At 52.6% G+C, this 21,156-nt stretch overlaps 9 protein-coding genes across 9 annotated transcripts; 3 read left to right on the top strand and 6 right to left on the bottom strand.

Annotated features, from left to right (window-relative positions):
• Window positions 1-419: 419 nt before the first annotated feature.
• Window positions 420-983, bottom strand: CORC01_02736 (uncharacterized protein; the record flags this gene model as incomplete). The annotated part of the gene is made up of 1 exon (XM_022614386.1): window positions 420-983. One exon carries the CDS (start codon window positions 981-983, stop codon window positions 420-422), a length of 564 nt encoding a protein of 187 aa, XP_022479000.1.
• A 495-nt stretch (window positions 984-1,478) lies between these two features.
• CORC01_02737 (uncharacterized protein) lies at window positions 1,479-1,942 on the bottom strand (the record flags this gene model as incomplete). The annotated part of the gene is made up of 2 exons (XM_022614387.1): window positions 1,479-1,553; window positions 1,616-1,942. The coding sequence occupies 2 exons, from the start codon at window positions 1,940-1,942 to the stop codon at window positions 1,479-1,481; spliced, it is 402 nt and encodes a 133-aa protein (XP_022479001.1).
• Window positions 1,943-3,052: 1,110 nt separating this feature from the next.
• On the bottom strand, window positions 3,053-8,265 carry CORC01_02738 (fungal specific transcription factor domain-containing protein; the record flags this gene model as incomplete). The annotated part of the gene is made up of 14 exons (XM_022614388.1): window positions 3,053-3,101; window positions 3,159-3,388; window positions 3,447-3,998; window positions 4,053-4,477; window positions 4,533-4,864; window positions 5,306-5,894; window positions 5,956-6,127; window positions 6,210-6,385; window positions 6,452-6,600; window positions 6,661-6,785; window positions 6,838-7,400; window positions 7,475-7,603; window positions 7,678-7,730; window positions 7,874-8,265. The coding sequence occupies 14 exons, from the start codon at window positions 8,263-8,265 to the stop codon at window positions 3,053-3,055; spliced, it is 3,936 nt and encodes a 1,311-aa protein (XP_022479002.1).
• Window positions 8,266-9,569: 1,304 nt separating this feature from the next.
• CORC01_02739 (uncharacterized protein) lies at window positions 9,570-9,892 on the top strand (the record flags this gene model as incomplete). The annotated part of the gene is made up of 2 exons (XM_022614389.1): window positions 9,570-9,701; window positions 9,764-9,892. 2 exons carry the CDS (start codon window positions 9,570-9,572, stop codon window positions 9,890-9,892), a joined length of 261 nt encoding a protein of 86 aa, XP_022479003.1.
• A 380-nt stretch (window positions 9,893-10,272) lies between these two features.
• CORC01_02740 (uncharacterized protein) lies at window positions 10,273-12,419 on the bottom strand (the record flags this gene model as incomplete). The annotated part of the gene is made up of 4 exons (XM_022614390.1): window positions 10,273-11,423; window positions 11,495-11,667; window positions 11,723-12,164; window positions 12,260-12,419. The coding sequence occupies 4 exons, from the start codon at window positions 12,417-12,419 to the stop codon at window positions 10,273-10,275; spliced, it is 1,926 nt and encodes a 641-aa protein (XP_022479004.1).
• Window positions 12,420-13,375: 956 nt separating this feature from the next.
• Window positions 13,376-13,687, bottom strand: CORC01_02741 (uncharacterized protein; the record flags this gene model as incomplete). Its single annotated transcript, XM_022614391.1, has 1 exon — window positions 13,376-13,687. The coding sequence occupies one exon, from the start codon at window positions 13,685-13,687 to the stop codon at window positions 13,376-13,378; it is 312 nt and encodes a 103-aa protein (XP_022479005.1).
• Window positions 13,688-14,135: 448 nt separating this feature from the next.
• CORC01_02742 (cytochrome P450) lies at window positions 14,136-15,860 on the top strand (the record flags this gene model as incomplete). The annotated part of the gene is made up of 3 exons (XM_022614392.1): window positions 14,136-14,463; window positions 14,520-14,555; window positions 14,611-15,860. The coding sequence occupies 3 exons, from the start codon at window positions 14,136-14,138 to the stop codon at window positions 15,858-15,860; spliced, it is 1,614 nt and encodes a 537-aa protein (XP_022479006.1).
• A 243-nt stretch (window positions 15,861-16,103) lies between these two features.
• CORC01_02743 (carboxypeptidase A) lies at window positions 16,104-17,474 on the bottom strand (the record flags this gene model as incomplete). Its single annotated transcript, XM_022614393.1, has 1 exon — window positions 16,104-17,474. One exon carries the CDS (start codon window positions 17,472-17,474, stop codon window positions 16,104-16,106), a length of 1,371 nt encoding a protein of 456 aa, XP_022479007.1.
• An 825-nt stretch (window positions 17,475-18,299) lies between these two features.
• Window positions 18,300-19,989, top strand: CORC01_02744 (signal recognition particle protein SRP54; the record flags this gene model as incomplete). Its single annotated transcript, XM_022614394.1, has 2 exons — window positions 18,300-18,377; window positions 18,475-19,989. 2 exons carry the CDS (start codon window positions 18,300-18,302, stop codon window positions 19,987-19,989), a joined length of 1,593 nt encoding a protein of 530 aa, XP_022479008.1.
• Window positions 19,990-21,156: the final 1,167 nt, after the last annotated feature.

Here is a 21,156-nt window from a genome sequence, read left to right on the forward strand (position 1 = left end):
AACCCGATCGAGTTCCCAAGTAGCCAGAAGAAAAAACTGGATTTGAAAGGGTCTGAAGACATGAGGGCAAGCCTTAGGCGGTGGGGTACAATCACAATAGTCGCATTCTAGCTGGCAGCCGGACAACTACAAGCTGCCAAACACACATCAATTCTGCTCAATCAAACTCTCGCAGAGGCATCATGCTGTGACTTCAGGGCCAAGTCTCCGGCCAGGACGAGACCATAAAATTAGTTTTCTAGCACCAATGAACCAAATTTGCAGAAAAAGGCGATTCATGCTCCTCAACTTCCCATATTTGTAAACTGCGAAGTTCCTTGGGTACTGTTGACGTGTGTAGAGACACCTTCGTCTACCTCGGTGTCCATCCGCCCGTCGTCGCTGGCAGCTGGATTATTGACCTTCCACTCCGGCAGCGACTAGTCTCGCACATTTAAACCCTCAAGTGGCACACTATGCAAAGACGCTCCAGAAAATTCCGATCTGATGAGGCCTCTAAGCCTGGTGCAAGACTCGTTGAAATCGAGGAATCCTTTGAGTGCCTTGGCAACCCTAGACCCCTCCGCGTACCCTTTTGAGCAGAAATAAAGCCGCCGAGAGGGGTTCGGCTTGCGTCTGGTGAGCAGTCGCCAACTCTGCTTCTCTCGTGATACTCCCGCGAAGATAGTAGGCCTTTCCATGACGCCGAGAGCATCCCTGGTGACTCTTTTCGTGTTGTATTTTTCCATCCACATATCCCAAAGCCAGGACATATCATGATCTCCCGTCCCGCCGTCTTCCTCGTCTTCTTCAGGCGTGACACGGGTAACTTGTGGCTGAACCATCTTCAGTGGGGCTTGTGAGAAAGAGAGGATCATTGTCCCGTTGAACATGCCGAAAGCCATGGCCGCAAACAATAGGTCATCATCCTCGACTGGAAGGGAAACCGGTCTGATGTTGGGGTGAAAAGTGGGCGGGGCTTCGAACTCGTAGGTTGAGTCCATCGTGGCGCACTTGACGAAAAACTTGCCAATGCATCCCCAAGCCGTATTTCAATCGCTTCCGCTTCTGCAAGGATCATCGTTCCGTCAACGCAATGGTCTATTTCTGGTGTCATAAGGTTGTGGAGAACATAGAACATAGCTATGATGCCGCCTCATCGAGACTGTCCATCCGTCTTGAGCATCAGTCATGTCCTACTCGGTCCTCACGGTTTCCCAGGCATGATTTATTGCCATCTCGGTATCTTGCGCGTCCCAGCCAGGTACGCCAACACTTACGGGGTCGCTCGACAAGTAACGAAAGTGAAGACCGCTGACCCGTGTAATCATGCTCCTTAGTGACAGCGCGTCACCTTAATGAATGCCGCGAAGTACCATCGGCCGGGGAGTGATTGTTCGGTCGGGGCTCGCGTCTGTTTCGAAGCATCGCTGGCTGAAGAGATCAAGATCAAATTCGGCTCGTTTCTCTGGCCGCTCGATCCCATTGAAGATATAAGATCAATTTCCCTCTATTTCTTCCTTCTTCAAGAAAACCCTCTCAACGGGTGCTGTTGATTTTCCGAGATAGTCGCACTTTGAATAAGGTAGGTCAGATGTTCATTCTCGGCCGCTGACAAACGATCTGGACAACGCACCGCATCCATATCGATTAGGTCGACCAAATCATTGCGCAAATTGCGAAGAGTCTTCGTCTCCACATGGCCAAGTCGAAGTTCGTAAAATTCTGACTGCGCGGCAAACCACGACTTGCGCCGAATGTCATCTTGCATCTCAACTTGTTCACTTCCAGACCGGCCGTCCCGAACATGATTGGGGACATGGAAATCGCGGAGGCGCTCGACGTAGATGAGTTTATACCCCATACAAGTCAGGTCACCATCCACGTAGTCGAAGCCTAGTTGGCATGCAGAGTCGATGGTTCGTTCTAGCCTTCTCATGTCTACGAAGGAGGTAGCAACCATCTTGACTCCAAAAGGAACTCAAATAGAGTCCATTTGAATGTTGCATAATAGTCGATGAGCGCCAGACGCGATCCTCGAGAGCTTTAAGGCATGAAGCTTTTACATTTACGCGTAATGTGAGATTAGCAACGAGACCGCCATGTGATTGAACAGTGGCGGTCGAAAGTCTCCCTCAATTGTCCGGCCTGATGTAATAGTCTCTAGACTGACTTGACACGCCATTGTTTCCATGGTGGCCCCTATCTATCAAGCCGCTTATATTCCACATATTCCGGCTTGTCGTGGATCGCACAGTGGAAGGCTCCACCAATAACCAATGAGGTGAAGCAGGCTTGTCAGTACGGTGTGGCTCTCGTGTGTGCTTCACCCCCCTGTTCCGACTCAACAAATTCATTCCAGCTCAGCGCAGCACAATCACAAACAGCTCTTATCCCCCATTTGCTAATTCAAATATTGTCGACGTTTTCCCCGACTTCTCATAGCCCCATAGCGCAAGAGTTGACGATCAACAGTCCATGTTCAATCCCATTCGTCCGCTGTCACGTTGAAAGTATAATTACCCCAAGCACCTATGCGTACACGAGGTCAAGTTGAGTTAAACTTTAGACGTCCTTCTTCAACTAACTCGGAAGAAAAAGAAAGACCAGTAGCACCTTTCATAAGTCTTTCTCATCGGTCAAATTGACGATAAAATCTCCCCCGAAGATTCTCAAGTGGTAGATTGCTGCTATCGAAACATCTCGTCAAGGACCCATTCTCGGTTCCCACCAAGGTACAAGAGCGCTCATCTTGCCCTTCTGATCAACCAACCCGCTTCAAAGCGGACCTGGGATCATGGCTTGGTGGCAGAGTGGTCTAATGCGCAAGACTAGAAATCTTGTTCCTTCGGGAGCGTCTGTTCGAATCAGGCCCAAGTCGTTTTTTGATTCTGCAGTTCCCAGACCATCAATCCATTTTGCTCTACGCTCCTTTGCAGATAGATGTAAGAGATGGAAAAGCCTTTTCTGAAAAATTTCAAGATTCACGTTCCGATTGTCTGCGGGGTAAGTTGAAAAGCAAAATCATTCAACTGGCTTATTAATCATAACAAATATCTCGCTGTCTACAGATTCAAAGTTTCCATGATGGCCCGACTGAAGTGATCTCGTCATAGAGTAGCCTACGAGTTTGAATGATCAGCATTGCATAGCATTACTAAAGAAGCAGTAGGACTCACGTTGTAAGGAAGTCGGCGTAGTCTTCGCCCGTGACTTGTGGCCGCAGGTACTTGGCCGCCAACTCGAACTTGTTATTCGCCGGTGCAGACTTGAGCAGTTCTTTAGTGACGTCGTCGAGGACGCCGAGCACCGTTGTCTTGTCGAGTTTTGTGCCTTCGGCGGTGCTGACGCCGTGGTGCACCCAGTACCACAATTGTGAGCGAGACACCTCGGCCGTGGCGGCATCCTCCTGCAGATCTGTCAGTTGTATTCCAACGGTGCTTCTGTGAGCAACGATTGAAACATACCATGAGGTAGTTGATGGCACTGCAGCCCACACCGCGAAGCCAGCCTTCCATATAAGCCAAAGTAATGTGCAAGTTCTTCCTCACACCCTCATCGGTAATCTTTCCGGGTACAACAGAGTTGATCAAATCGTCGCGGGTGACGTTCGCCTCGGGCCGCTTGAAGATCTGGTTTGCGGTCGGCATGTGCTCGTTGAAGATCTCGGACGCAATCGACGCCAGCGCCGGGTGGGCGACCCAGGTACCGTCGTGTCCCGCCTTTACCTCGCGGAGCTTGTCGGCGCGCACGCTGTCCATGGCCTTTGCGTTCGCGGCCGGGTCGTCCTTGCGCGGGATGAGGGCAGCCATGCCGCCCATTGCGTGGACGCCGCGGGCGTGACACGTGCTGATGAGAAGCTTAACGTAGGCGTCCATGAAGGGAACGGTCATGGAGACGTCTGAGCGGTCGGGGAGGATGAAGCCGGGGCGGTTGCGGAAGCGCTTGACAAAGGTGAAGATGTAGTCCCATCTGCCGCAGTTGAGGCCTGAGCTATGGTCTCTCAGCTCGTAGATGATCTTTGACAAACGTTAGCGAGGGAGGATGCACTTGTGACGGCTGGCGATACGAACCTCGTCCATTTCAAATACGGCGCTGATCGTCTCAATCAATACCGTGGCGCGGATCGTGCCCCGCGGAATACCGATGTAATCCTGTGACATGTTGAAGACGTCGTTCCATAACCTTGCCTCGAGATGCGACTCCATCTTGGGCAAGTAGAAATAGGGACCGGCGCCGCGGGAAATCAGCTCCTTGGCGTTGTGGAAAAAGTACAGCCCAAAATCAAAGAGGGCTCCGGATATGGGCTCTCCGTCCACAGTGAAATGCTTCTCATCCAAGTGCCATCCGCGCGTGCGGGCGATCAAAGTCGGAAGGGTGCGATCAGTTCTGAGCTTGTACTCCTTCTCGCCAAGCTTAAAGTCGACTTGTCGGCGAATGGCATCGTACAGGTTGGCCTGGCCTTGGATCATATTGTCCCATGTGGGACCATTGGAGTCTGATTGGTGTAAGTCAAGGAAAACACCAGACCGTTCAAAAGCACCTGAGCTCACCTTCAAAATCAGCCATGTAGGCCCAAACGTCAGAGTTGAGGGCGTTGACGACCATTTTCCGGTCCGTGGGTCCGGTGATTTCAACCCTGCGATCAACCAATCCAGGCGCCGGCTGAGCGCCCCTCCAGTTCTTGTCATCGCGAATATGCTTGGTTTCGGGGAGGAAGTCTGGCAGGCGTCCATTATCTGTGTCTATTTGACGTTGTTGGCGGAGTTTGAGGAGGTGCTTGCGCGTAGGCTCGAAACTGCGATGCAAAATTGCGAGAAAGTTGACGGCTTCCTTGGTGAGGATCCGGCGAGAGGCTTCGTTGCCGGCGCCAAGGATGGAGACGCTGTCGAGTGTTGATTGAACCATTGTGAATTTCTATGTAGACGTTGAATACAGGTAGATCTTCTAAGCACTTCTGTCTTCAAAAAAACAGTCCTTACTTCGCTCATGACGCTGAAGGGGTGCTTTCAAGGCATTAAGTATTCTTCTCACGGTTAACGGCGCATCATTCGAAGCTCGGCTCTATTCCGATGGTGTTCTCTTATCACTGCGGAGTTTGGTCATGGTGCTCGGCTCAGCACCCGAATCGGAGGCGGCCGACATCCGATTGGCCCCACTCGCCCAGACCGTCCACCACGGTCGAACGGAGAAGATACACTTCGGACACTCTGCCAATGCAGATGCAATATTTACGTCACTGGCAATGGAGAATCCCGAGTTATTTGCGTTGGATAAGAGTGCTTCGATTCCATTGAACATTATTTGGACGAATTACGACCCATACCCGCCAGGTGCCATCATCTTCTCCAACTCGGCCCAATCTAGTTGATCAACTCCCGTCAGCGGGAGAGTTGGATCGTTGAAACTGTTGTAAATGCCCTCCGCTGCTTCTAAGCCAAAGGCTTGTTCCAAGTTCTCATCTAGATTCAGACCGAACAACGTGTCTGAACCATAGGTATCTGCAGGACCCCCAAACATCTCCCCTTCCCAAGACGGCACCGAGGAGCTAGGCGTCGGCGTGGTCAAAGGCAGTTGGGCCGGTGAAGGTCCTGACTGCTCCGGTAGTCCGGCCCCAGGTGTGTTCCCCACCTGGGGTACCCCATGGGACGCCCCGGATTCTCCCATCTGCACGTCATGGTCCTTATCGAACGCTACCACATTGGCCCACACGTGTGCAGAGAACTGCCGGACATCCTTGAGACGCTGCGCTGCCGCCTGGTTTCCGGCAGACGACAGATACTCCAAGAAATCAATAGCTTGGAAGAGTTCTTGTGGTGGCGGCTTCTGGCTGTCTTGCTTATGTGCGAAGCCGCGCATGATCAAGACAAAGGCGGCGGAGAATGCGGCATCCAGGTCGAAGAACGCGAATGGCGCTTGGCGTTGTTAGTGATCTGTCTCTCAGGGTTTTGCAACTGGGAAAAGTTGAACGCCTACCAATTTCTTCCTGTCTTTGCATGGCCATGAGAATTCGGATGATTCTCAAAGCCGATTCGTTGCAGAGTAGGCATAGTTGAGAGATCGCCGAGGTCACGGCTTGCTTCTGCGTTTTCTGAACCTTGTCTTTGACCTTTTGGAGCAGAATCGGTCTAATGCAGAGGATGATTGACTGATTTTGGGTTGTATAGGTAAGTGTATGCCCCAACGGAGTGAACGAGTCTGCCAAGTAGGAGCGGACAACTAATTCTTACCTGGAACAACCTGAGATAGAGTGATGCGCCTGCTCTGGTGACCTCAAACTGCTTATTGCTGAAGTCTATAGCAAGTTCTGCCGGAATAGACCCGCCGATGTCGTGTAGTGATTGAAGTAGGTTTCTCATCTTCCTGACAAGATCAGCTTGCGATAGTGCGCCTCGACTGTACAATGCTGCGTATCACGATGATTAGCTGCCGCCGATACGAGCAACGAGTACATGATGCAATCTTGACTCACATGACATGATTTCTCCGGTTGTGCGGGCAATCTTGACATTGACATTGAGCGGCTCTGGGGAATCGAATCCTGGCGAAGGCCCAGGGAGATCGAAAGAAAGGTGCCTGTCATCAACTGAGGCTGGACGCCCGAGACCTGCAGATATACGTCTGGTTGAGGGTAAAGCCATTAGTTCAATAGTTGTTGACGGTTCCTTATGGTCAACCTACTGGTCCAACATGTAGACAGTCCACCACACCCTCATTCTGTGTGCTCTTTCCGAAGGCAGGCATTTCTGCTCCGAAAATGGCAAATTACATCCCAGAGTCAGGGCAAGCCGTACTGTGGTTCCCACCTGTGGCTTGTCAGTGATCTATGTCATTTAGTAAAAAGAGGTTCTCGCTCACAAAGAAGTATGCATCATTCTTCCGGTCGTTCCACTGCAAGTAAGTGGTCGCCAGGCACAGGATCTCCAGTCCAACGATGCCGTACTCGCTTATACTGTGAAGAGGCGGCAGCCGCCTCATCGCCTCGGCAAACCAGAACGCTCCAGGAGGCCCTCGGACCTCCCGCGGATCTTCCTCCATCAACTTACCCATGGCCATGACCAACAGGTACAGTGTGAACCACGGGGTGTCCATTTGCCGAGCCCGAGATGCTTGGCTGTTGAACAGTAATGTCATGTTGTCTGTGAATGTCCGCTGGTCTAAAAAGTGTTGCGTGACTCCCATATAGGAATTAAAGAGATTTAGCAGACGATTAGACTCGGCCTCTTTGGGAAAGGCCTGGTGAGGGATGCCCTTGATCAATTCATTTGTTGAGGTCCATTCAGGGGTAAATGGCAGATCGCGGGGATCTTCATTCTCCAGATGTTCCGGAGCATCCTTCTCCGGGGAGTCTGGATCTTTGCCATTGTTCTCATGGAAGAGACTCCGCAAGCGTTGCTCAAAGAGCGGGCCTGGGGCGCGTTCTATAGATGCTATGCTTCCGCTTTAGCTTTCCTTCACAGCCCGATTGGAGGCTGTCAGGCCGAGATACACGTACCATAACTCGGAGGCGGTACTTCACCGGTCGGCTCAAATGGCGCAATCCCTGGTGGACTTGGATTTGATGTCCCAGTCGAGACGCCCCTGACCTGTGACGAAGGTTGTGATCGTGGTTGCTTGGCGAGCTCTGCACAATATTAGTCTTCATTCTTTCCGATTCAGAGATTCATAAGCTGAAGGAGATCAGCTGAGGTAAGGTACTCTTTATTTGGTCCTCATATCGGGTCAATGTGGCTCTTAGTTCCGAGACGTATCTGGCCAGTGAGTTAGCAAGTTGAAGAAGTCCGACCTCGGAGTAGACTCACGCCTCTGAATATCTCTTTCGCCCATCACCAAACTCGCAGTCGAGATTGTTTCGTGCACAATTTCTGCAAGGCTGCTCCCCTGAGCACTTCACCTTGCGTCGTCGGCACGTGTTGCATCTAATCCGGCAGTCAGCGTGGCAAACTCCCCCATGGCAAACACGTCACAGCGGTGGAGTTTGGTGGGGTGAAGGGCAAGTTCAGGTGTGACTGACGCGTTCGCGGACCGTGCTTTGGCGGCAGCTTGTTGAGGCATCGCGCCTTCTTCCTCAACCTCGTCTTTGATGCGTCTTCTCCTCTTCCGGCTTGATGAAGAGGCTTCAGTCACCTTGTGAGACTGCCCGTTTCGTCCCGGAAAGTTTGCAGAGTCTTCATGTGATGGATGTCGCTGCGGCAATTGAGAGTGTGGGGCTGATAAGAGCCGACTCGCCTTGGATGAGGGGTCTAGGGTCGGCGATAAGGAGCCCCTGTAGCTGCTACTCGACATCTTGCTAGGCGGTGTGACGACCCGATTACTGCAGGTTTTGTACTTATACCGCTTAATGCATCAATGGAGGAGGTTATCTGTGAGCAGGATGATGTTGCGACGGGCTCGCTTAGAGCATTGAACTGTAGTACTGGCTGTATTACTGGGCAATTCGACAATGTATTGAAAAACACCCATAACACTTGGTTTTTTCGAAGACAAGAGTCCGCGGCGTAAAATGACACGGAGGCGGCAAGACTGTCTTAATCACAACATTCACCCCTCGGCACCCATCCGAACCGTCTAAGGCCAGGACCCACCCATCGGCTCCCAGCTCCGAACATCGCTGATAAGATGGACCAGCCAATTGACGGGGGGAAGCCTGAGCAACGGACTTGTGCTCAGCAAGACACTCAACCGGGAATTGTCCAGCTTCTTGAGACGCGGGGTGCCCTTTTTATAGATATGGCCAGTAAGGGGGAGAGAAGCCGAAATGAGTGAAGGTCGGTTCCTATCCGAGAGGCACGCCGGCCTTGGCCGATGTCCGACGCTATCTTGTGGGGATAACCGGAGATCTCCTCTGCCAAAGCCATCAAGTCGGGTATCATTCTACCATATCCGTAATAAGATCCAACACTGTTGGCCGTGCATCCTCGCTGGTGACGTGAGAATAGTAGGTTTCTTATGCAGCAAAGCCATCGCAGACAACTCACTGACCACGCAAAAATGTTCAGTGAGGACGTCCTAACATCCAAGGTTATTTATTCACCACCAGAGCTATGGCACTTGACCACGATGCAAGCGTTATCACCTTTGCCACGGCATACCCTTGGCTGTATACAAGCTTATACATATAGTCATGAGCCTTCAGTCAGTGTTTTCTTACGACTTAAGCACCTAGCTGTCAAACATGAAAGTATGCGACTTAAATCCGCATATTAATCCGCATATTAGTGATGAGGCCCGATTGATATTGTATCTGGAGTAATAATGTCAAGAATATGTCCGACACTCTTGTCTGTATTGTAACAATACTTAGCCACACACTTAAGCCACAACAACTCACGATCCAAGACGGATGCCGCAAATCAATGCAACACCATGGTATAAAGTGTTCTCGTCGATCCTGGGTCGGGATCCAATGTCGCCCTTGTCCTGAACGTCACCCGACGCGTCACCGAGATCACGAACAAGAAGCGAGACTGTCATCCTCACCATGTTCTCATTTAGAACACGAACGCCGAATGCTTCATCATTGTTTCTTCGCCACTTCCTCCCCGTCTCCCACAAGGACTTGAATAAATCATAATACCTATTTGGAACATATGGGCTTGAGAAAAAAGGTCGAGGCGACGATCAAGTCCTTCTTCGATGCGTACATGGAGGATGCAAGCCAAAATGAGACCTCCATCATCAACCGCGAGGTCCCCCAGACTGCACGCGCCACTTTCTCCCGCGTTACATGACCAAAGCTTTTGGCATGCCGTCCGAATTCTCCATCGATACCACAGCCTACGAGGAGAACTTTGCCAAGGACATGGCCGTCTCCAAATTCGAGTCCACCACCATTTTGCACCTCGTGGTCGAATCTGAAGCTCTAGAGGCTGCCTTTACGTCTACTTCCGACATTTCGTTCAAAGACGGCTAGGGGAGCCTGCAACTAAAGCTTAATTGGTTCTTTGAATTCAACGAGGATGGTTCAAAGATAAAGGTGGTTACCGAGTCCTGCGACAAACATGCAGTTATGGTTATCCATAGCCAGGTCAATGCGAACGAATCGCACATCTTGGACACCAAGTCGGAAGCTCCAGCCGGGAATTAACGAATCACTGGCATTTATACTGCCACGCTGGCTACTTTATGATGTTTTCATATAGTACTTAGCTTCATATGGGTTTCCGCCCAAAGCTTCGGCTAGCTACAACTCCTTGTTAACATTGCACAGCGTGCCAACCAAACATGCCTCAATCGTGTTATCCCCCAAGGCAGAAGAGCAGACCTGCTGAGGACATTCAACCCAGAATTCCTTCAAGCGGAATTTGTTCCATCAGTTTTCACCTCTTTTGCGAATCTGACAACACCGGTCCTGTCAGCCTTTAGCTGAACCGGAACATCCCCAACCAGCCTCTTCAGACCGCCCGGCTCTGATATACCTCCCGCTGCTTTCAGCCTAATCTCATCATCCATGTCCATACAGACTGGCAAAAGAACATCAGACTTCCAAGGCTGCAATCCACTCCGGTTCGTTCGCACGACTTCAACCACGAGATAAATCGCCGACAAAGAGACTAGGGCGACAGCGTATCCGATCCAAGCCCAGCGCACTACGATGACCACCTGGGTGGCGAACACTGTGCCTCTGAAGGCGTCACTATCTGTCCTATCGTTACTATTTAGGCGCACATCGTTGGTCATGCTCCTTGTAAGCCTCTCCATCCAGCTATTAACGTCATCGAAACTGGCGTGCATTCCGTCCGCGTAGGGAGACGCCGACGCGAAGACAATCCCCAATGTCCCATCGGCGCTGACGTTTCCTATGATGTTTTCCTTCGCGTACCCTTGCATGGCGTACATCTGCCACGGGCCCATTCCGTAGCTCTTGCCAGCTTCGGTGTTGAAGTGAGCCGGGATGTTCGCAAATGTAACATTTCTCCCATCAGGAGTCGAGCTCCCCGCTGCCTCACTCCAAGTATCGATGATGTTGTCACTCAGTTCTCCTGACTTGACAGTGACCTCTCGTGCTTGAAGGCAATACCAAAGGGCGCATTCAGCCGCGCGGGAGTCATCGAGAGGTGTAGTCGCTGGCATGCCGCCTGGAATGCCGAGAGCGCTGAACTGAGCAATCAGGTTGGGCGCATCTGCCTTGACCATTCGAGTATCCGTGGATTCGAAGGTTCGGTTTGAGCCAGTGCTGATATTGAAAACCGGCATAAAGTCGCTCCCTGAGCCACAGTACCCAGAAAGCTGGGTGCCATCTGGCGCAGACACAATACAAAACGAAGAGGGGCTTCGATTGATTTTGATTTCTGCTGTCAGGTCCACGCAAGCGCCGCATACTCCGACGGTTGGTGTGATGGGCCAAGTGCAATTTCCTGTCGGGCAAAGGACTTGTGGTAGGCTAACGCCTGGGGACATAAATCCTTCATACATGGCAAGTTTTGTGGGTGTTTGAGGGCTCCCTAAACAAAATCGTCAGGAGATGCGATGAGTAAGGGAGTTAGACCTCATGTTCAGGTAGAGAGCGGCTTACAAGAGTTTGCGTATCCCGTTACTGTATTCACCCATTGGCTTCTAGCCACAGTGCCTGCTTGGCCTGGCGAACTGCTTCTGACTTGGTCCACCCGTAAGGTGATTAGTTGCTGAGAAAAAAAGCCGAGAGCTAGAGACAACATCGTCAACAAGGCTCCAACGCAGGCGATGTGGCTAAGGTTTCTGTTAGCACTGGCCTTGAGGTTTTCAGGTCATGCAGAACACTCACGCCCCCTTGAACCTCCACATCAACTGCAAACTTCCCCATGAACCTCTGGAGGCGTCGTCGAATAAGCCAAAGTCATCCAGCCGCCGATACCCGGCACTCTTCCCTCTTCCAGAGAAATGATTCCACTTAGACTGGCTGAGAATAGCGCCTACGGTAATCATGAAGGTCGCGCGACAGACCGTGGCCAATATCGCTATCAAACCGTTGAGAGTCAAGGTCGTGCTAGGCCAAGAATCTTGCGGCTTGCCGTCATATTGCCACAGAACTACTGCCTGGGAAACAAGACTTGCCATGGCCAAGAAGCAACATCCTATTTCCAAATACCACCATCTTAGAATTGAATATATTGGAGTTGCCTCCTCGCTGTCCAGGGTGTTCTCTCTGGGCGGTATGTCGTATCCGCCCGCCTCGGACCAAGGTGCCTCCATGACGGTGATGTTATCTAGCATCCGACCAGGTCAGCTCGCAAGATCAAATAAGCTCCGATTATTACTCTGGCTGCTCACAATATGACGATGGAAATGGGAGAGTACAAACCTGGCAGAAGTGCCTGTGCCTGCTGAGCTTGATCGGCAGACAGTTGAGATCCCAAGAGCTTGTGCACGTCTTTGCGAGGAACTCGATGCACAATCTCGTCTTGATGGATTCCCTCATACATTTGCGGGCTACCTGTGAACTGGGGAGCCTGAGAAATCATTTTTGACGTCCACTTCGTGATCGTCCGAGTCAGGGCTACTCGTTGTTTTTTTTTTGGAGGGGGGTGGCAGGGTCTTAAAGGGTCATGAGAATGCAAAACCCCCGACGAGAAGGAACTCCTCACCTAGCGCATTTTGTGACGGGATGTCTGTCTTTTGAGTTCCTACAAATCCTGCTGCCTGCCACCTTGACTGATGGGTATCGTGTCTCCAAAAATCCTGGCCTGCTTCTCAGCTTCACTGCGGCAGCCGCCTGCCGCCTGCCAAGATGGAAGGATTTCATGATGCCATGTGTTATGGAGCTTTACCCCTTGCTCATGCAGGTAAGCTGACAACAAGCTCCCTGTACATAAGGTGTCCGTACATTTCTACCAATTATGCAAGACAAAAAAAGTTTTATATTCTGGGTCCCCTTGATGACTGCATACATTGGTTCAACGGCTGGCTTACCACCCGCCTACTTTTCTTATTTGGGTAACTGAAGTTGAGATTTCGTTTTCTTCACAACCCAATAGTAACTATGACAATGATGTCGCAAAGGGACTCTTCGAAGGCGCACTTACCAGTTTGACTAAACCATAGTCACCATTGCAAAATAGCCGAAAAGCTAGAAAATGAGTTTGAGTCACAGCACTGTTATCCTCAGATTATCTCAAAATGCTGTGATTCAATGCCCATAAAATCTCACCGATATTTACAAAGTAAAAAATGACTAGGCAAGTGACCCCCGTTATCATCGTCAACTATCCCATATATGAAATATCATGCCAACATTCGCCTATCCTTTTTCTCTTTGTATCTTTGTGCTCTCAGTAATGGACAGTCATGGTTCAGCGTTTCCTGGTAAGACAAGCCCAGGCTCAATTTGCTACCAAATTCGCTGCTGCTGTGTGGGCTGGGCTGATGGATTCAATCTTGTCATTAATCTTCGTCGTTGTTGCTCTCGGCAGAGAGTATTCTAGCGCTCTGGGTGGGAACAGAGGGAGCGCCGGGGGGAGGGGGTCGGTAGGGTTGTCGGTGGGCCTACGGGGAGGAGTACCAGAAGGAGGAGCACCCTCGACATGAGCATCAGAAGGCCTAGAGGAGGGGTTCCGGAAGGAGCGCCAGAGGGGGAAGCGCCAGTGGGCTTAGTGCCGGCCTCCTGGAAGCCGCCGTGGCCGCCACCGCTGGGCTGGGCGACGCCGCTGGGGTGAGGAGGGGGAGAGCCACTGGGTGGAGTACCGGACCGCGGGGCACCGGATGGGTGGGCGGTTTTCTGGCGCCGGTTCATCACGCCGCAGACGGCGCATAAGAGCCCTACGTGATCCCAGCCGTACAAGCGGAAGCTTCCCAGGTCTCTTCATAACATACCAATTAATCAAGCCTCGAGGGGGACCCTTGCCTTACCTTACCATTGTATTCGTAGCCAAGGTATTAGAGGGTAAGTTAGTAGGCTTGAGTGTAAAGAAGACAAGGGAAGCCCATTGAGCTATTGCCGACAGCCAATTGGCTCATCCCCCTATTCGATTCCCCGTTCCGGACGGAGGGGCCGGTCCGAATGGCTTGTGCGCGCCGCAGCGCCCCCCGACTGAATTTTTTCTTGTGTGCGGTTGCAACGGCGGGCGCTGCTGCAAATCCTCAACCGCCACATCACGCGCTCCCTCCCTGCCTCACTCCCACATTGCCTCACCCAATTGCCCTACCATCGCCCGCTTCCACTCGAGGCGCCGGGCGCGGCGATGCCTTCTCCGGCGCTCGGGATACACAGCTCGTTGCTCGGAGTCTACAGCGCAGTATTGTTCCTCCGTGACGCAGTGTTACTCACGTCATCGTCGCTCATTCTCATCGCTTTCATCGTCATCGGATACCGTCTGCTGCTTCATCCCTTGGCCCGCATACCTGGGCCCAGGCTGGCTGCTATTTCGAATGTATGGCACGCTTACCATGTGCGCAACGGACGCATGCTTGCGTTGGGCAAGACGCTTCATAAACGGTATGGGCCGGTTGTGAGAGTTGGTCCGAACGAGGTGTGGTTTGACTCTGTAGATGCATTCAAGCATATTTATCGTATGTTCATCGGTATTCACGTCAAAGGCCTGATCTCGTGCTTATTTTCTTCATAGGAGCCGGCAGTGGTTATGAAAAGTCCGAATTTTATTGTACGTTGGTCTCATCGTCATGTCACTTCACGGCAAGCTTATACCAAGTCAACAGTGTCGACTGCCCTCCAAAGACCGGACATTACTTTTACCCCCTTTCCGAAATTTGCATCCCCAGATACACTAGACTTGCTCTCCGAACGTAACACGCAGCGATACCGCTTGCAACGCCGTCTGATCGGCCCCCTCTACCAGACGGCATGTCTCAAACGGCACGAGCCAGCCCTCGACGCCGTATTGGCTCGGGTCATCGAAACCCTACGCTCTCTCGACGGCGCCGAAGTTGACCTCAAGGAATGGATGCACATCATTGCCGTCGAGTCGCTGTCAGCCGTCGTCCTGACCTGGTCACCAAACTACCTACGTGATCACACAGACCATGCCTCCAGCACCCACGGCTACCTCGGCTGGCGCCGCAAGTCCGTTTTCGGGCTATTCCCCCTAGTCGTCAAAGCGGAGCTGTTTTCCAAAACTGTTGGCAGGAAATTTGCGAATCTGTGGCGTGTGACGTATAAGACGCCCGAGAACTTTAAGCCCTTCTTCACGGGCGTCTACAGACAGGTCTCGCGGAGGGTTAATGCTTCCCTCGCAAACAAACCGGTCTCGAAGAACGATCGCAAGGACGATTTCCTCGTGGATCTGATTCAGTTGCACAAGGACAGGCCAGATTTCACGGAGCAATACCTCCGTCGAATGGCAATCACCAATTTCGGGGCCGGGCATGAGACAATGTGTTCCGCGCTGACGTCCATCATGTCCATGATCGGATCCCACCCCGAAGTGCAACAGCGGATTTCTGACGAAGTTTGCTCCGCGACGGACGATCCCAAAGTTTATGACAACGCCGTCCGTTTGGACTATACTCAAGCAGCCATCAAGGAGGCACAACGACTGTATCCTGTCCTCGGGATGTCCCTACCCCGCATGGTACCCCCGGAAGGGCTCACAGTCCACGGAGAGACCTTTCCACCTGGGACAACAGTCGGCTGCAGCCCTGTCTCATTACATAGGAACACTCTAATATTCGGTCTAGACGCGGAAAATTACAATCCGGACCGCTGGCTGGACACGGAAAGAGACCTCAGGGCTATGGAGCGGTTTAATCTTACCTGGGGAGGGGGCGGAAGGATGTGTCCCGGGAGGCACCTTGCGGAGCTGATTGTGTACAAGACAATACCCGCGCTGTTCGAACATTTTGATTTGGAGGTTCAGATGCCACCCGAGGCTGAGATAAAGTATTACTTCATGGCGATGCTCACTGGCGTGAAAGCCAGATTTTTGCCCAAGAAGACGCGTCATCAATAAAAGGGTATAAGCGGTCAGGGTCGAAAAGGCGTCTGCACTGCTAGGAGTCAGGAGTGCCATGAATGAGTAATCAACACGGCTTGCATGGGACAGCCAAAGCATGAGAGATGACATGAATGACTTGAGGAACTACATAGAAGTACTAGGCTAGATAAAATCGGAGGGCAATGGAACCAGGCAAGCATCATGATGATTATTTGACATTTCTCAAAGTGTGGGGAAAAGTTCGCTGGCCTACTGCTCTCAGTCCCTTGGCGGCCTGCTCTTGATTCTTTCATACTTGGCGACATTCAAGAGAAAAGTCATGTACCCCACAGAACTCTCCTGAAGAGACCTGAGGTATATCTTGTGTGAGGGGTAGTACTGGCATCCGCCTTTCTGTCCGATCTCGTTTGCCTCCTCCTCCGACGCTCCAAAATGGAGCTTGAAGCTGTAAATCTTGCTAGCTGTCTGGTTCACGGTGTGTCTGCTGTACGCCCAGTCAACAGCAGATCCAGAAACGCCTTGGAACGTTCGTCCCTGCTCGCGGAGCTTATCGATGCTGTAAACAGGCACGCCAGAGGCGCTCGACATCTGCGAGGCAATGTTGTTCGAGATGTCCTGGAAGATGTCCAAGTCTCGGGGGACCATGTACTCGCCGTAGCCCGTCGCAGGATCGCCGCGCTTCCCGTCGTAGCTCTGGTTGCGGAAGTTCATCTCGGGGCGGGTGGTCTGGATCGGGGTGTCCGTCCACGCGTGGCTCACGAAGCGGTTCTTGGTGTGAGCGTCGAGGTACCATCTGATAGACGGGTGCGTGTCGATCACCGAGCCAATGTTCCGCGATTCCGCCTCGGAGAAGGGTGCGCGTCCGTGGAAGAGTTCGTGCTCGGGCTTATCGGACGCCACGTCGAGGGCCTTCTCGCTGAAAATTGTGCGGTAGTCCCAGGTGAAGTTGAAGTTGCGGTCAACGTTGACGCCGATGCCGTCGAGGCTCTTTTCCGAAAGGCGAGAGGCAGGGTTGAGGGTTTTGCCCCAGCAGTTGTTCCAGCGCTGGTCCCAGGCGTGGCCGTCCGGGTTCACGAGGGGGAAGAAGACTATGCCCAGGGATAGCACCGTGCGGACTTGCTCGATAGTGTAGGCGGTATTATTGTTGTAGACGAGGCCCGCGTTGTGCTTGTTGGCCCAGAGGAGGTCGGAAACGAAGTAGAGGAGGCTGTCTGGACCACCGCGCTCGCGGGCCTGGATGCCGGCGGTCAGGTAGACGCGGTAGTTTCTAGACTCCACGCGACTAACGCCGTTAACGGCGGGCAGGAAGCCGATGGTGGACTTTTGGCTCCAGAAAGATTTGTGGGGTGCCTGAGATAGCTGGACGCCGTATTCCTTTTCGAGGCCCTTCATGGCAGTCTCGATCTCTGGGCCGTTGAGGATGGTTTGGAAACCATGGGTGGATTGGCTCTGATTTGCGCCGACGCCTATGGGAAACGTTGCGCCATCGCGGAAGCGGTCGATGGTACTGACTGGGGCGGTGTCACGGAGACGGTAGTCTCGAACATTTTTCCCGTTTGACAAATAAGCCGTGAGGATGAGGCCGAAGATTTTCTTGAACGAGTTGACAGAATGCTTGTTATACCCCATTTTGCTAACAGTCTCGCGCAGAGATGCTTTCGTGCTGAGAAAAAGGAATGCAAGGAATGACCATCGCATGGGTAAAGCTTTTCTTTATTTCGGACGGATGCTTCCAGATACCATACCTCTAGTGGTTCTCAAAAGGACTTACACAGAACTCACAGAAAAGGTAGTGTCGATTTGTAAAGCCAAGGTGTGGCTGCATCCCAAGCTTTCAATTCTTAGGCAAAGTGCAGGCGAGTAGACTTTGAGGCAGCCTCAGACCTGTAGACAGATTGTGTGCCGTTGAGTTTGGTTGGCGTATACACAACGGTCGAAGGTTGAGCGCCACACGAAAGCCTTTACGGCTTCGCCAAAAGACCTCATTTATGGACGAACCTAGACGGGGTAGTTGAGAGTGCTGATACCTTGACAGCCGAGGAACTCAAAATAATTTTCGCTTCCTCTCAGTAGACTGGGTCGGCTCTGCAATCATCCAATCCGGGTTCATGAACAGTCGGAAGTCCAAACGTCTTGTGATAGTTGGGGATAGCCTCACAGTGCTTAAATAGCAGTGCATATGTCCATTAGAACAGTGTACAAGGGCACCTGGGGTCTGGAGAAACGGTGCACCCGATGGCCCACGGTCGAGGTCCCCAACCCCACACTGCATGCTCACCAGTCACATCCATGGATTCCAGCGTGGTGGCACTGGACGGCTAGCGCTGCAATCCACATCCCACCCTGAAGCCAAATTCCCATTTGCAACACGTCGCCAGCCCGCTATCCGAGAGTATCACCAGAAGAACCTCCCTCAGATACCCCAAGTCGGCTCGGTAGCCGCAACCGCACACCATGGTTCTTCAAGATCTCGGCCGTCGCATCAACACGGCCGTTACAAACCTCACCAGAGAGCCCAACCTAGACGAAAAGGTGCGCCGCATCCCTACCCCGCAGAACCCTCCGTCGCAGTCGCCAGACGACGTCGGAGACACCAGCAGCTGCTAACAAGGTCCGTTCCGCATTGCAGGCTTTCGATGGCATGCTCAAGGAGATTTGTTCTGCCCTTCTCGAAGCCGACGTCAACGTGCGCCTCGTCGGCCAATTACGAAAGTCGATCAAGAGTACCGTCAACTTCAAGGAGCTCCCGCCCGCCGTCAACAAGAAGCGCCTCATCCAAAAGTCCGTCTTTGATGAGCTTGTCAAACTCGTCGATCCCCATGCCGAACCCTTTAAGCCCAAGAAGGGCAAATCCAACATCATCATGTTTGTCGGTCTGCAGGGTGCCGGTAAAACGACGACATGTACGAAGCTCGCACGCCACTACCAGGCCAGAGGCTTCAAGGCCTGCTTGGTGTGCGCCGATACCTTCCGTGCCGGTGCCTTTGACCAGCTGAAGCAGAACGCGACCAAGGCGAAGATCCCCTACTACGGCTCACTGACAGAGACGGACCCCGCGGTGGTGGCGAGAGACGGTGTCGAGAAGTTTAAGAAGGAGAAGTTTGAGATCATCATTGTGGATACATCAGGTCGACACAGGCAAGAGGAGGCTTTGTTCCAGGAGATGGTGGATATTCAGACGGCCATCCGGCCCGACGAGACGATCATGGTGCTCGACGCATCCATCGGTCAGCAGGCCGAGTCGCAGGCCAAGGCGTTCAAGGAGGCGGCAGACTTTGGAGCCATCATCATCACCAAGACGGATGGTCACGCGGCGGGTGGTGGTGCCATTTCCGCCGTCGCGGCAACACATACCCCCATCGTCTTTATCGGTACGGGTGAGCACATGCTCGACTTTGAGCGTTTCGCACCACAACAATTCGTACAAAAGCTGCTTGGGATGGGCGACATGGCCGGACTGGTAGAGCACGTGCAAAGCTTGAAGCTGGACCAGAAGGAGACGATAAAACACATCACAGAAGGTATCTTCACGGTACGCGACTTGCGGGACCAGCTCTCCAACATTATGAAGATGGGTCCGTTATCCAAGATGGCGGGCATGATCCCCGGCATGAGCGGTATGATGCAGGGTATGGACGACGAAGAGGGCAGCGCCAAGCTCAAGCGCATGATTTACATTTGCGACTCGATGACGGACAAGGAGCTCGACTCGGACGGCAAGATGTTTATCGAGCAACCGACGCGGATGACGAGGATCGCCCACGGGTCGGGAACGTCGGTGCGCGAGGTGGAGGACCTGCTGACGCAGCAGCGGATGATGGCGGGCATGGCCAAGAAGATGGGCGGCAACATGAAGAATATGCAGCGCGCGCAGCAGGCGATGGGCGGCGGCAACAAGGCGCAGCAGATGGCGGCCATGCAGAAGCGGTTACAGAGCATGGGCGGCGCCGGAGGCATGGGCGGGGGCGGGATGCCGGATATGGGCAGCCTCATGAAGATGCTGGGCGGCGGAGGCATGGGCGGCGGCGGGATGCCCGACATGCAGGCCATGATGCAGCAGATGGGCATGGGCGGTATGGGAGGAATGCCGGGTATGGGCGGCGGAATGCCTGGTGCGGGCCGTGGCCGAGGACGACGTGGCTGAAGTTTTCAAACTTGGGTCTAGCGTATGGGGAAGGGAGGGATGATGTCCAAACAAAAAAGTAATCCGTACAAATGAGATGCTTCGTCGATGACGGACGACTGAAAGTGGAGAGAGAGAGAGAAAGAGGTATGGATGAAGACATGATGGGTTTACTGGAGTCGCCTGGGCGGGACCACATTCGGAGCCCTCTTATTCATAGGCTTGGCGTTTGGGAAGAGAAGCAGGAGAAGGGCGGAAATACAACAAGATTCTCAAATCTCCTAGATGTTGGCTGGCTTCTTTACGTTGACGTGATGGTTGCGGCTGCAGTCCACCTCTGCTGGAAAGCCTAGTCTAGGTGTCTGGGTTTTCGACGGCCACGACAGCGTGAAGAACCAATTTCACCAATGGGTGCAAGGATGGAAGATGTCGTGGGAGCCGCGCAATGCTTTGTTTCGCTGTGGGGCCTGCAAGCGTCCAAAATCCTAGAGAGAACCAACAATCATCAATGTCTCGTGTGTCGGAGAATCTGAACCGGTGGTGGTTTTGTGTAGTCGATCAACGGGCGCCAGCGTGTGTAGTGTACAACGTCACAGTGAGCCCAGCCGCGTTTTTGATATGTGGCGGTGTGGCGGTGTGGCGGTGCCATGATGGCCAGGCGAGCCATGATGGGTGGTCAATCAAGATTTGTGGCGTGGCGGTACCATGTAATTGCAAACCAAGCGTGCCAAGCAAATAAGGTAGAATGGGTGTAGAATGGATCATCTGATTGGCGAAGTCGGATCTGGTGTGCCGTGACATGGCGGAGGGAGCTTTTCCCCCAGTGTGGGATGACGTCGGTCAGCTCCGCCGTCACGATTCTTGACGTGCGAGTGTGTACCAAGTCATGGAGCCTAGACAGTCTTTTTTCCACAACTGGTGGGCATTACTTTCTCGGCTGCTGAGTCTCGGTCTTCATATCTGGAAGGCGTAAAAGGATTTTCGTGAATCGTGGTATATGGCGACAGCGAGAATCCGTCTCGGTATAAGCAGGTAGGTAGGCATCATGGAGAATTGCTTTTCTTCTCGTTTAGGCCCCAACGCCATCGATAGCCAAGATGTCTATAATGCATGAAGCTGGTTTAAGCTATGAGAGCTAGAGCTAAGCTATGGCCGGTTCCCCCTACCATCGACATACGTACGAAGGTA

This window comes from Colletotrichum orchidophilum (genome assembly GCF_001831195.1).
Source record: "Colletotrichum orchidophilum strain IMI 309357 chromosome Unknown Scaffold_16.1, whole genome shotgun sequence".
In the NCBI taxonomy this organism is placed as follows: Eukaryota; Fungi; Ascomycota; class Sordariomycetes; order Glomerellales; family Glomerellaceae; genus Colletotrichum; species Colletotrichum orchidophilum.